The sequence below is a fragment of the Podarcis bocagei genome (assembly GCF_964188305.1).
Source record: "Podarcis bocagei genome assembly, chromosome: 1".
NCBI lineage: Eukaryota > Metazoa > Chordata > Lepidosauria > Squamata > Lacertidae > Podarcis > Podarcis bocagei.
The window spans coordinates 18,916,493-18,930,838 of NC_138125.1; the positions used below are offsets into that span (position 1 = coordinate 18,916,493).

The window sequence follows — 14,346 nt, forward strand, 5'->3', positions numbered from 1 at the left end:
TAAAAAAGAAAAGAAAAAAAAGTTGCAATTCCTCCGCGCGTTTCTTTTGGGAAAAACAAAACACAATTCAATGGGACCCACTTCAATGCAAAGGCTCAGGGCGCAACTTTCTCCAGAACCGTGCCCACCATAACTCTAAAACGCCCCCGGAAAAGAAAAGAAGTACATGGGGGGGATTTGATTGTCCCCACTGCAAGACGGCGGCCAATTTGTTATTATTTGTTAAAATAATAACAAAAAGTTCAGCAGACTTTTCCCGCGTTTTTATGATGCCTCTGCAAAGTAGCCGATGGGAACCTGCCACGTTTCCTTTGCAACCTTGCAGACTTCTTGCGCGCTTTGCAGAGGACTGGCGTGGGGAGTGGGGGGCGGTGAGAGACATGGGACGGGGAGGGGGGGTCGCGAAGGAAGAAATGCAGACAAAGCAATAAACACTCCGCATCAGGGAGGGGCATCGTCCGGCCAACGTGACTGGCGACCTGGACCTTTGTTGTAAAAGGGGAGGGAGTTGGGGGGAGAAGGTTTAAACACCCCCACACCCTTTCTATCTCCCCCCCTCTCCTTGCTGCCCTTAGAGAGAAGCGAGTCCCTCTTATTTGTCTCTTGTCCCCGACTGTGGCTGGGATATCGACGGAGTGGGGCGGGCGGGGGGGGTGTGTGTGAACAAAACAGTGGGGCCAGCTGCAGATGGAGGCGGGGTCGAGGGAGAGGTCAAGGTTAGCGAGAGACTGCTATTGATCTGACTTTGAACGCGAGACGAGCAGCGCGGAGAGACCAAAGGGGGAGCTGTGAGACAAGACATTAACAGCTTTCGCGGTGCTAATGATCACAAGTGCCAGACGGGGGAGGGAGGAGAGGAGAGGCTGTGGAAATCACTTCGGAATATATTCCCGACCCCTACCGCCCGCAAATCTCGTCGTTAGGACATATCCAGGACGCAGAAAACGCTTTTTAATAATAATAATAATAATAATAATAATAATAATAATAATAATAATAATAATAATAATAATAATAATAATAATAATAATAATAATAATAATACACGCCACCACCCTCATGTGATCTAGCGCCTTTATCTCTTCCGGAAGAGCAGCTTTGCGCGCGCCCCCTCTCCGCTTGCAATAAACTCAGGAAGGCGACGCGGCCAGTCGTTTATTCGCCCTTATCTTGGATCTGAATAGCCCCTGACAAGGAGTGTGGCCTAGCAAGGTGTGTCTATCCCCCGATTGCTCCGCACACCCCACCAGGCCGTTTGAAGTTTCCTGCCCGGAGTGACAAAAAATAAAAATAAAAATGCACTCAAGGTGGACTTTGCTCGCCTCGCCTCTCTGGGTCTGCTGGAAAGGTGGAAAGGGCCATTAGTCGGCAGAAATCTCTTGGGGTTCCAACCCCACCCCCGCTAAACAGTTTCCTCCTCTTAACACGTAGGACGCGTTCACAAGACCTCACTTTTGTTACTCTTCAGGGATAGTTCCAAGCCCTCCTTCTGTATTCAGAAGCGTCGGTTGGAGCAGAGGGTGCCTCAAATTTCCACGCTGTCAATAAGCGTTACTGCTGCGTAGTCGTGAAACAAGAGTACAGTATTCTTCACATTGCCTATTCTGAATTTACAGTATACTCAAAGTCAAGTCCTATACGTGTTTCCTAAGAAGCAAGTCGCCCTGATTTTTAGGGGACTGACTTCTGATGTGAACTCGCATTTGGGACCTAATTTCTGGTGGAAGAACGTGACCTACAAATTCGCACAGATGTTTGGGTTTGTGTGAATGCAACCCAGCAGGGTGGGTTCGAAGGAGTAGGGGTATTTTATAAAAATGTGAGTCTACCTATCAAAGTTTTATGGGCCGATCCACTACATATTAACTCGGCAGCCAGTCCAACAACTCAAGTGGGACTTACTCCTAGGTAAGTGTGCCGCGGATCTCAGCCCTAGAAGTGTGTGTTTGGCTTGACACTGGTATTAAAGGATTACCAACAACTCAGCAAGAAGTAAGAAAAAGAAGCTGTGGGAAATAAAGACTTGTGTAAACGAAGGAAATAAAACTGCTCTGGGAAATTTGTGCAGGAACTCTCCCGGAGAAGGATTCGCGCGTCGGAGTTCAAGTCCAAGATGCTCACCGGAGCTTTTGTTTCCTGAACTATTTGCTCCAACTTCTTTAGTTATCACGTGGTTTTTATACCCGGACCTTCCTCCGCACTTAGGAGCACAGGGCGGCGCACAACACACCAAGGACAGTATGCAATTACTATTGTATCTTCTGGGGCACTTTACGAGCCTAGAAAGGCTACCTGGAAACATTCGGACCCCTCTACTCTTGGCATCAATTATAGTGATGCCAGGTGGGGCTGGCGCGTTTCACGCGTAAAACTGTAGAAAAATGGGACATACGATTTAATATCTGGAATAAGTTTGGGGGAAAACACCCTAGTTTTTGGGGGGCGGGGGAGTTTGAGGGCGTGGGACACAAAGCACTGCGTTCCACCAAGAGTATGAAAACCCCACAAATCCCTGCCTCTTTTCACACAATCGCAGCAGCGGGTCCTTTAAGGCGCCCCCTCCTCTTTCTTTTCTTTGTCGCTAGGATTGTTTGGACAACTTTTTGAAACAGCGCGCGCGTGTGCGTCGAAGAAAGAGCCATCTCTCTCGCTCTCTCCTTTTCGGCGGCTTCCTGTGTTGCAAGAAGTTGTTTCTATCGTGATGCTAATTTGCCTTTTGTATAAACCGGCAAAGCCCCCAGCGAATCTGCGAAGGTCTGGGAGAGGGGCTGGAGAAGGGGGTTTAAAGAGGCGCTGGACGACTCGCTCCATCTCTCTTGCCCGCTTTGTTGAGTGGAGAGCGAGGAGAACTGAGCCTAGGTCTTCAGAAGAGCAGTTGGGGGAAGTTTGGGCCGGGGGTTGGCCAACGAGGGCCCGCCTTGGCGCCCTCACTCATCCCACTTCTGAGTTTATTTATTTGGGGCGCGCGGGGGGGGGGGAGTCCTCTATTCTGCCCTCAGGTGGAAACAAATAAGCAGGAGTGTCATGTTCCCAAATAAATAACAGTAAGGATGAGACGGAAGATGGGGTCTTTGGGGTTCCAAGTAGATCCCGGAAATGGAAGCAGGCTGCTGGTTTTCGCTTTGAAAGATGGAAGGACAGTGGAATAGTGAATGCTCAACCCGACCAAATTTACTTACCTGGAAGTGAGCTCCATTGAGCACAGTGGGATATTAGCCTAGGGTTGCTTTGCCTTGTTAAACGCCCATTGGTTGTGAAAAATTGGCAATCAGAAGTAAAGTCCTATTCAGTGGGACATATTCCAAGAAAAGTGTATATGGGGGTTGCAGCGTTACGCATATATTTTAACTCTCCCACTAAATTCAGGGGGTTTAATTATTGCTGGGTTGTCTTCCGCTCTGCTTCTTAGCTGAATGTATGAATGCAGATCATCAAAGCATCTCAGGGACTGGAGCAGAAGGGGAGGAAGACCTCTCCACACATCTCTAGCCCTGCCTGGTGGGAGCCGGAGCTCAGGATCAGAGCATCCTCTTGGCCTGGCTGAAGAAAGTCCAAGGTTTGATCTCCTGCGTCTCCAAGTAGGGCTAGCTAGGAAACTGCTTGTCCGGAGAGCAGCTCACCATGTCCGGTGGACGACTCTGAGATAGGTGCACCAGTTCCCTTAATAAATAAGTGGGGCAGGGTGAGATGTGAATCTTAAAACTGGACGGGGCCGCCTCTCCCAGCAGGAGAAAAACCTCACTACATCCCTCTCCTGGTCAAGCCATTCAGTCTAGATCTGCGAGGGCTACAAGTGAGCCCCAAGCCAACGGCTGTTAAGTGTAGAGGAAGTGGTGAATCCGGGCAAGGACACTATGTGGGAAGTGTGGTGGTGGTGATGGGGAGTTAATCTTCAATGGCAGAGTACTAGAGTACTAGTACTGCTTGGAGTACTAAAGGTCCCAGCCTCACTCCCTATCCTCTCCAGATATATTTGGGAGAGACCCTTGCCTGATCCTTTGGCGCGCTGCTGCCAGTCAGTGCAGACAACACGAAGCGAGGTGGACCCATGGTCTGACGCAGTCGTAGGCAGCTTCCTATGTTCCAGTAATGGGAAGAGGAAAGTTAACCACAGGAAGAGGGCCTTTAATGCAATCTCTACCCTCCCACCAAACGTGTTTGAATTCTCCCATGCTACACTTAGTAATTCAGATTGCAACTTCTTGCATATGGGTGTGTGTGTGTGTGTGTGTGTGTGTGTGTGTGTGTGTGTGTGTGTGTGTGTGTGTGTCAGAAGTGACAAAACCGACGGGCGCAATTACTCCATAGCGGGGTCTGCTAGTGAACTGGAGCCCTTTCAGGGCGCAAATCCATTTTCCAATGGCTCTCTCGCTTGCAGGGCTCACGCGCGCTCGGCGTTTCGAAATGAGCCAATGAAAAAGCGTGTGATCCCCGAAGCCCACGTCTCCAGGATCCCTCGCAGAGGATGCTGGGTGCTCTTTCGGATCGTGGCGGCTTGTGGGGCACCTGCGCGCAGGCCTCCTGAAGGCGATCTTATTATTGGAGCCGACTGGTTCCGAACTGGGTCTGTCTAGTACAAAGTCATAAACTCAAGCACCACTTAATGTGGACGAAGCGAGCCTTCTAAAGGCATTTTAACCACCCTTCTGTGGATCAGGGTGGTTAAAAGTGTGGCAAATACCACTTACCGGTTCCCTCTTCCTCGCCCTTTCATGTTTACGGTCAGAACCAAAGAGTCAAAATGCGCCAGCGTGTGGAAACAAGCAGTGATGGTTATTCTGCGTTATTTGATCAGAATTAGGGGACAGCAACCTTGCTCGTTGTGTTTGTGCGGGCATGCAGGTTAGTTATAAACTTTGGGACCCCCAAACTGGAGGAGCACTAGTGCATCCAGAGTGATCCGGCACGGAAAGCAATTCAATGCAAAGCTAAATCTCAGAGGTCACTGGGGAACCCCGCATTTCAAAAAGAAACTTGCAGAAGCCGCGTAAAAACGCACCTGCCTTGCGTTTTAATAACCACCGCTGCGTAGGAATGTATTGGGGAGGCGCGTGGAGGTCCACCGTGACTTATTTACCGATTTGCCCGGTTTTGGCTTCCTTCGGGTCAATGCTGAGTTTGCAACGAGCCCGGGGATTTCACAGGGACCCTTTCCCTCGCGAAGTGGGTAGAGAGAGGGGGGACGACGAGAGAGGGAGCGAGGAAGAGGAGAGTGTGCGCGTCTTTGTGGCTCCCTCTGCAATCGCAATTCAGATTGAGAGGAGGGGGGGGGGCGAGAGAGAAATATCTCTTCCCCCACGCAGATATTTGTGTTATTGTAAAAACTGTTGGAAATGCGAAGGTGTTTGGAGCGGAGTCGGGCTGCTGCTGCTGCCGCTGCCGCCTGCTTGGCTGCCTGCGCGCAGGGGAAGAGGAGAGCGGGCGAGACAGCTCCGTAGTTGAAAGGGGGGCAGCGAAGGGATCTCCGCGAAGCAAAGATCCGAGCCGCCTGGGAGATCTCGGAGCAGGTGGATCGAGCGAGAGCAGGATGGATCCCGCGCCCTTCCCGGGGGGCGCCCACCTCAACCCCCTCCCGCCTGGCTCGCCGGGTCGAGCCCACCGCTCTCACCGCCCACTCTTTTTCTGCCTTTCCGGCGCCAGCCCGCTGAGCTTCACCAGCCCCCTTACCTACTCGCCCCCCCGCCAGCGCTTCCCCCGGGAGACGGCCGTCCCTTTTGGGCTTCTTGCCAAGGGGCGGAGGAGGGGGGAGGCGGCTGCCCGGGCCCTGATCTGCCCCCTCCCGCCACCTAACACCCCCCAGACCTTCCCTGCGTCTCATCCTAAACCTGATCGGCGATGGTTTGGGAGAAAGGGACTCTCGGTCCCTCTTTTTTCCCCTGATTGCTCCTCTTTTCTCCCCCTTCCCCAGCTAAATTCTGCTTAATTTCATTTCGGCTGCGTGCTCCGCAGACGTAGCCCTGGCTAAGCAGTCGGAGCCGCGCGTGTGCTGGGAGTCTGTTTGAGGGTGGCTTTTCCCCCCTCTCCCTCTCTCTCTCCTTCCTCCTCTTTTCCTTCTTCTCCCCCTTCTTCTTGTTCTCTTGCAGGGTACAATGTTAAAAAGCCACCGCTAGTCGCCCCCAGTGCTCCTACTCTCTAGGTCTTTTTTGTCTCTAGTGCAGATTAAACGTCACGTCCGCACTTGAACTTGAATTTTATCCCATTGTACGGAGGCAGACCCAGCCATAGAGAGACAGAGCGCTCCCAGGGAACCAGGACTCCGCCATCTTCACATTGCAATATATCTCCTTAGTAATAGCCAGCACTAACCCAGAAGCACTGGGGGGCTTCCTTCCTAGCAAGACCCTGTGCCAAGCGAGGGGAGGAGGGGGGGTGAAGCCAGTGGCAAAGTGGTGCGAGCAAAGCAAAGCAAAAAAATTAATATTATACAACAACAAAAAACCAACCCAGTGGCACTTGAACTGGCAAAGAGGAGACACAGTTTGGGCTACCCCCTTTTTCTTTTTTGAAAAAAGAGACAAGAAAGCGAGAGAGAAAGAATTCTAATTAACCCAGCAAGGGTAATTTTTTTCCTGCATTTTTCTCTGCGTGTGGGGAAATTCCAATTTTTCTACTTTTGTGCGAGCGTGTGTGTATGTAATCCATTTTTTTTCTTTTTTAAAAAGATTCCTCCTCGTGGAAGAAGTGCACTTTGCTTCTCTCCCCCCCCCTTCTGCTCTCTTGTTTTTCTTTTTCTCCCCCCCCCCCCGCCTCCAAAGCACTCTGGAAAAATTAAAAAAAAAAGTGTCAGCGCTTGGTGAGGGGGGGTGGGAAACCACCCTTCTCTCCTGAAGTTCAAGAAAAGACCTGGAAGCGGTGAAAAGGAAAAAAAACCAACCAAACAAAACAGTTGTCTTGCGAAAACAAAAACCAAGGCTTCCCCACTCTTCCGATGATGATTTTTTAATTGAAGGAAGAATCTCATCTTGAGTGCTCCAAAGGGGGGGTGGAACTGTTCCCCCCTCTTCTTTTTTTTTAAGAAGAAAAGTACCAAGAAGAAAATAGAAGACCGGGAGGAAGAAGAAGATCGCTCCCCACCACCACCACCACCACCTCCAACCCGATCCCCCCCTACCCAAGTCCAGCTCTCCGGGCGATGACCGTGTAAATGCCAGGGCAATGTCCCGTCGCAAGCAGGGGAATCCGCAGCACTTATCACAAAGGGAAATTATCACGCGTAAGTTGCAACTCTTTCAAAGGAGCCGGATCGGAAAGGAAAGTGGTGTTTCTATGTGTGTGTTGGGAGAAGGAGAGCAGTGATGGGAGGTTGGGGTGCGTTTGTGCGCGTGGTGTGTGAAGCTGACCAGGAAAGATTGGAGAAGGGGTGTGTTGTGCGTAAAGTGAAGGGTCTTGGAGAGTTTGCAAAGAATTGGCGCGGGGGGGGGGGAACGACGGTGGCTGACGGGGAGAGGGGAGTCGAGGAGGGAGAGAAGCGGGGGGCCGGCAGGATAGGTGTTCTGGAAAGTAAAGTTTGCAGGGTAACGGAGGAGGCCGCGAAGCCGGCTGAGAGCGGCAGAGGCGAGCTGGGGACGGCGGGGAAGACGGCCGGGTGGGAGATCCGCAGCAGGGACTTTCAGAAGAGAGGCTGGGTTGGAAAGGCTGGTCCAAAGTTGGCGAGCACGCGAGAGCAGCAACGGCGGCAGCCGGGAAGAGGAAGGTGGCTGGAGCGGGGGGAGCCTTAATGGGAACCACATGCAAGGGACGCCTGGCAGGCCAGCGATGGAGCGGCGAGGCCGGTCTGGGGAGCCGGGAGAGGCGGAGGCGGCGCGCGGAAGGCGAGGTTGGGTGTGTGTGTGTGTTGGGGGGGAGATCTAGCGACGGGGGTCTGCATCTCGCCCCATCGTCATCCGTTAGGGAAGCCCGGCTTGGTACCGGAGACATAACAGGACCGGGCGTTGGGGAAGGGGCCGAGAGAAATGACAGTGTACAGGTAGACCGGCAGGCGGGCGAGAGCCATTTGCTCGACTCCCCCCTGGGCAAGGTCCGGCTGCCCTGCCCTAAGCGCAAGGTAGCTTTCGTATGCATTTATGCATGTGCTAACCTTGCTGCAAAATGGTGTGTGTGTGGGTTTTTTTTGGGGGGGGGGAGACAGGTGTGTTACGGTGGGAGGGAAGGGGTACATTTTGTGTGCACGTTGCAAAGTAAAGTAGCACCATATATATATTTGCAAAGTGAAGTGCGCGCACAGTTTGCAAAGCGGCGAAGGAGTCCTGCAAAAAGGCGCGCCACTTTTGCAAAAGAGCGAGGTGGTAGGATCTCATCGTAGTAGCAAAAAAGCAGCCCAAGGCAGCAGTGTGTTGAGGGGTGGAAGCGCGAGGAGCGATCTAGAACGAGGTGTTCCTTTCCCAGGAGCCGCGGGTGGTGTAGGTGTTGTGTATGGTGGTGGTGGTGGAATCCAGGCCCAGAGTTGCCTGTATAGGAGTCCAGATCCAGGGTGGGTGGTGTCAGTCTTCCTTAGTAGCAGCTTCGCTTTGCAAATATCTCCTGCCCTGCTAATAATGAAGGACAAAAACAAAGCACCCAAACTCTGCTCCTCTTTATTTCGCTTCTGCCCACTCCGCTATTTCCAACACTGAAATGCAGTGGAAACCCAACACACCTAAAGGTTGCGCCTTGAAGGTTTGCAGGCAGCAGGGATGTGCATTTTGCTCTCCTGACCTGGATGATCAATAATAATAATTTATTTTATTTTGGAGGCTAGTATCAGAATTAAAAAATAAGAATAATGCAAGGGAAGGAAATCGGTCTCTGTTCCTGTTAATGGGGTAGTGGGGGTGGCGCGGAGGGAGGGAGAAAAAAGAGAAAAATCACAGCCCCAAACATAACGCCAAAAAGAACAGCTCCCTTTGCACGCTTGGCTTTTGCAAAGCAGCCGTTGCGCGTGTGGAGCCGGGCGAGCGGAGAAGGGGGGGCGCAGTGTGAGAGAGAGAGGGGGGAGAGAAAGAAGCAAGAGGGAAGGGGGCCGAGCCGGAGAGGATGTTTGGGGGGGCGCGCGCAGAGAGAGAATAATAGAATATGTATGTTATATTTCTTAAAAATTTAAATAAATAAATATATATATAGCCCGGCGTCTCCCCTCCCCCTTGAAAGCCTAAGACTAGCAGCCATCTGCCATCAGCATTTGGTGACAGCGCTCTCTCCTCTCTCTCTTTCCTCTCCTTTGTTACAGCTGATAAAAATTGTTGTTTGTAACAATACATCGGAATTATATCGATTGGCGAATGCAGCCGTTCGACCTTGGACGGTGCTTGGCTTGCGAATTTTATTTTTTCCCTCTCCCCACTTTTATTTTCTTCTTCTTCTTTTCCTTCCTCTCCTCTCCTCTCCCCCCTCAAAAAAACCAACCCTTTCTTGCCACCCCCTCTAAAAACAACAACAAAAAAGCCTTTATTAACCAGCTGCAACAGCACGAATGAAGATGCGTTGGTTGATTTTGAACACTGTTTTCAACCGGGGAGTTTGACGGTGCTTGCCGAACCATGGGGGGGGGGGAGAGTGGGTTTTCTTTTCTTCTACTTTTTAATTTTCCCGAAATAACACACCAAACCTGTCACACCTTTCGACCAAACTGTATTTTTCTCTTTCTTTTTCCCCATTAAGAAAACCTAGCCGGATTGTAACATTGGGGAGTTGTTGATCCACCCTCCTTTTTATTTTTTTTTAAAAACCAACAAGATCCAGATTATTTCATGTAACTCTATTCCCTCGCCCCCCCCCCCCGTGTAGTTTGCATGGGGGACTTTGCTTGTTTGAGATTGTGTGTATGTGTAATGTATGTGAGCCAGAAAAAGGTAAGGCAGACAGTATTGTGTGGAGATAATAGGAAAAGGAAAGAGGCATGTTTGCAAATGTTCCAAATTTTAATTGGCGTGAGGTTAGTCAGGTGGGATTCTTCCTGATTTCCAGCTCTTTCCCACCAACTCCCCCACTGTGATTTTTTTTTTTTTGGGGGGGGAAGTATATGTAATTTGGAATTGGGTACCAGGTGGGTGCTAAGTATAATGGAAGGATACCTTTAAACATCTGTCTGCACAGTGCGGAGAAAAACCATAGCCAGGTCTTTTTCTCCGTTCCCCTATTCATCCTCCCATCTGGAAAGGACTTAACAGCAGGACTGTCTGAGGTCTCTTAAACTAAGGTTAAGACAAAAGGGAAGAAGATAGATGGGCATAAATCGTGTGTATTTGGTGTGCCTAGATGTGCGATGGGCAGCCCGGGTGGGGTGGGGGCAGGAATCAGGAAAAAGCAACTGGATGTTTGAGCTAGAGAGAGACAGAGGTGGTTTCACCATGCAAGTGGCTGGACCAGTTTCCAGGAAACAGTTATACATTATTAAAAGGGGAGCCTGTTTGGAAGAGAGAAGTTTGACAAGAAGGGCCAAATAAAGAAAGAATTAACTTAGCACGGCAACTCCCCTCCACACATACATGCAAATATACCTGCACCTCTTTTTGCTGAAGGAATCTGGAGTCAGATTCTGAGGTCCGCAGCTGTTTGATGGAGCAGCTTGTCAAGGAAATGGCATTGCATTTGAGGGTATAGTGCTAAGTGGAGGAGCAGGCTGGCAAATGGGTTTAATTCTAACCCTCTTCATTGGAGTTTATTAGATTTTAGTCCCTGTGGGGTGTTGAAAGAAAAACTACTATCCTGAATGGCAAACAAGTAGAAAGTGAGTGTGAGAAAGGTGGGTGGGTTGGAATATTTACAGCCTGGTCCTATTCATATTTACTCAGAAGAAAGCACTGCTGAGCACATTGGGGTTTAGTCTTGAGTAGGTAAGCATAGGATTTGCAGCCGGAAGGGTACAATCCAGATTCATTTCAGATCAGGCAAGGGTTTTGTTATTATATACAATAACTGACTTTATTGCCATAGTATGGTATTTTTGCAATTCTGAGAGAGGCTCCTATCATTCCTGAGACTTAGTTCCCCACCCCAAATATATCTCAATACCCTGTTTTTGACAGAGGGATAGCTGATGGAATGAGCAAATTGGGGTACGTCTCCAGTGATGGTTGGCTGTGAAAAATACAGCAAAGTTGTATAATACAAAAATGACATCTCTTATGTAAAAATCCCGACAAGAGATGTTCTAGGACTGTTCTGAATGACAGATGATAATGTTGGCCGGACATCTGCGACAGGTTTTAACTGCTTCAACAGTGAGATGTGAGCACTAGTTATGAATTTTAGGAATGGGAGGAATTGTTGAAAGGGAGTTTTAAGTCACCTTCTGCCAGCAAAATGACCTTCATTATTAAAAAATATATATGGTTGAACCCTCCTGAAGAAAGTTCTTGTGGTGTGGAGGTGGCTGAAAGGAGAAAAACATAAAATAATCCCTGTACAATTTAAAAATATTTTTTTAAAAAAAAATCAGATTTGAAGTCCCTGGTCAGCAAGTTATTTGCTTCCTGATTTGACCCTGTCTGTTTGCATTGTGTCCCTATAGCTAAGAGAAAACACCGTTTATTTATTTATTCCATTAATATCCTATTTTCCTTTTGTGGAATAATTCCTGTCGTTCAAAGATGAGCAAGAAAACTAACAGACACAGCAAAGAAAACGGCACATAGATGTAACTTAACAGAATTAGCCAGGAAGGAAATTGCAGGGATGCTTGGATTTTTTTGGGCGTACCTGTAGGGCTGTAACACATGCATGTTGTTAGCAGGTGTTGCGAGCTTGAGTTATTGAAAATACTGTGTTCTCCATTAGCTGCGTCTGAGCTGCACATCGTCAGGTTGCACATGTTACATTAAACTTAAAAACTGCAGAATTCAAAAGGATAGGCTCTTCTCTCGTTTTGGATACTTCCAAACATTCTGTCCACTCTTCCCATGCTGCCTTTGAGTTGTTTGATAAGAAACAGCTTTGTGAATGGATGATGGAATAAGAAACAGATTTGCTTTTCATTGGAAGGCAAACACAGAGGAGGCTATTTTGTCAAGCTTATTGAAGCATTTTAGTAAGCATGGCTGAGTATCTTTTTCCTCCCCAACGTTCCTTATTAGCAAGGCTTGCATTGGAGTGAATGTCTGTGTCCTTATTTAGCATCAAATTTATTGTGCCGTGTGTGTGTGTGTGTGTTGAACAAAAGACAGTCCTCTAGTACACAGAACACAAATGATGATCTGAATGATTGTGGTCCAGGTGGGGAAGAGGCCAAAAGATGCCACTGGTTCCCGTTGGCACCTATTCTGCCTCCTTTATCAGAGCTCAGTGTGCCTGGAGCTTGATCTATTGGTTTAGCACATCGAACGCAAGGCTTTTCTTTTCACTTTACATTTCCTGTCTAGATCGCCCTGCACACTCTTGTTTGTTGATACAAAGTACTTTCCAAAATAAACTTTGCTAGCTTTTCAGCTGAATTGCAAGTCACATTTGTGGCTGGTTGGCACTCAGTGGCTTGCCTCGACGGCTAGGGGGCGCTCGTAGCCTGTCTTTTGGAGAAATTTGGGTTTCCCAGCACCCGTGGAGGAGGCGAGGAAATGTAAAAAAGCACAAGTGAGCCGGTTCCCATTGCTGCAAAATGTTTTAGGTGTAAAGTTGTGGTATTGATTTTCATGCCGAGATCTATATGGTACAAGATGAGAAAGATTGCAAGTTAGATAAATCTATTTTCTAAGCAAATTATGACTGATTAAGCAGCTCCAGCAAGATAGATGTCTTTTAATTAAAATTAGTTTTTAACGGTGTCTTTCACTGTCAACTCCTCATCTTTTCGCCTTCCCAGTTTTTGAGTTGTTTGACTAGCCGAGAGCAAAGGGGAGGCTTCTGCACAAGTATTAAAATGCACATGCATGCTGTGATTAAATCTTATGGGTACGTTTAGGTGTTGCACACACACTTGAGCCTCAAGACATTATTACAGTGGGACTGATAAATATGAGTATCATGAATGGGATTGATAAAGGGCCGGTTGAACGAAATCTTTGAGGAAATCCGGCAAAGAAGCTATGCATTCAAAAGGGGGAGGCAATGTGTACTAGTTCAGACGGATCATGCCTCTCCTCTGTGAATGAATGCGTGTGTGCACAAATTCAACAGGAGACTAGTTAACAGAATAATACATATGCATATAGTTCATAATATTGAATGCCTAATGGAACCATATGCTTCAAAGACCCGTGTAGCAGCGCAGGGTATTCTTGCGAAAATCGGTATCACACATAGCATGCGTTTTCCTGCCACATGCAAAAGCGTTTCAGTGTGCAGCAAGAGATCTGAATAGTTATGAACATTTATGTAATAAAGGTTATGTGCAGCTGTTACGTTGTGTACAGCTGTGAAGGGACATAGCCTTTGGCCAATGCCTGATTTTATTTGTGGCTCTGAAGGTTAGAAAATTCACCTGAGCAAGTTGCCGTACTTTTAATTCCTCTGCCCTCTTGGAACAACGGCGTAGGTATTTTCCACGCAGAAAGAAAGAGAAGCCCACCTGGAATGTACAAAAGTTTTCTCTCTCGTTTGGTGTGTGTAGAAATGCGTGCGCGCGCGCCCCTTTTGAGTGTTCCCCCCAGCTTGCACACACACCTTGCTTACATAAACGTCATTGGGACGCTTCCTTGTCAAATGTGTACGCAGCTTAGTGGGTTATAAAGAGGGAGAAATCTGGGAATGCCAGGAGTGAATGCTTGCGAAGAAGTTTGTCAGGTTGTGGCATTGTTCCCTGTTCCGCAGATTTCTTTCTCGTGTTAGGACACAGTCTGTGGGTAGACGTTCTTCTCTGCTGACAGAGGAGAGGGCTTCATTTGAACTTGAAAGAGAAATAAATTGGGTCAGACAAAAGAGTAGGGCTGTCACCCACTATAGGAAAAGCCTTCACTCTGAACTAGACGGAGGTGAGTGGGGCGGGAGAATGAGGTTGCAATGAATCTGAAGGTTCCTCCCTTCATTTAGGGTTTTCTGTTTGTTGGAAGCATAGAGACAGCGGGCAGCTGATTTTTACTAACCTGGAAAACGAAGTGATCAGGAAGCTCCCCCTTTCCCCTCACCTTTTATTGTAAAATAAACAAAATAGCCCCCTCCAACTTTGCCAGTAACGACTTGCTTCACTCCCAGAACTTTAAAACTTTTCGCATTTTTGAAATGCTAAGAATCAAGGCCAGCAGTTCTTAACCAAAGAACTTAATCTGACATTTGGCACAATTTAAAGAATCTCTCATGAAGATGGTTGCTGTCTTCAAACTGCTTTGTTTTGCTGAAATAATATTCCAACTCATTGTTTGCTTGTTGCTCATTGAATCCCAACGAAGTTGAAGAGATGAATAAAGTTGGGTTGGGGGCAGAAATACATGACCACCTTCC

General features: G+C 48.3%; 1 protein-coding gene across 5 annotated transcripts in view; it reads left to right on the plus strand.

Moving 5' to 3' along the window:
- The first annotated feature begins 5,306 nt into the window (after positions 1 to 5,306).
- Positions 5,307 to 14,346, plus strand: part of BCL11B (BCL11 transcription factor B) — a 166,002-nt gene continuing 156,962 nt past the window's right edge. The window contains exon 1 of one of the 5 annotated variants that reach the window (XM_081191652.1): positions 5,307 to 7,213. In XM_081191652.1, coding sequence (XP_081047778.1) covers positions 7,156 to 7,213 — 58 coding nt within the window. In that variant the 5' untranslated portion in view covers positions 5,307 to 7,155. Of the gene's footprint in view, positions 7,214 to 7,701; positions 7,817 to 14,346 lie in introns of those variants that run through there. The other 4 variants (XM_081191651.1, XM_081191655.1, XM_081191654.1 and 1 more) reach the window with 4 other exon arrangements.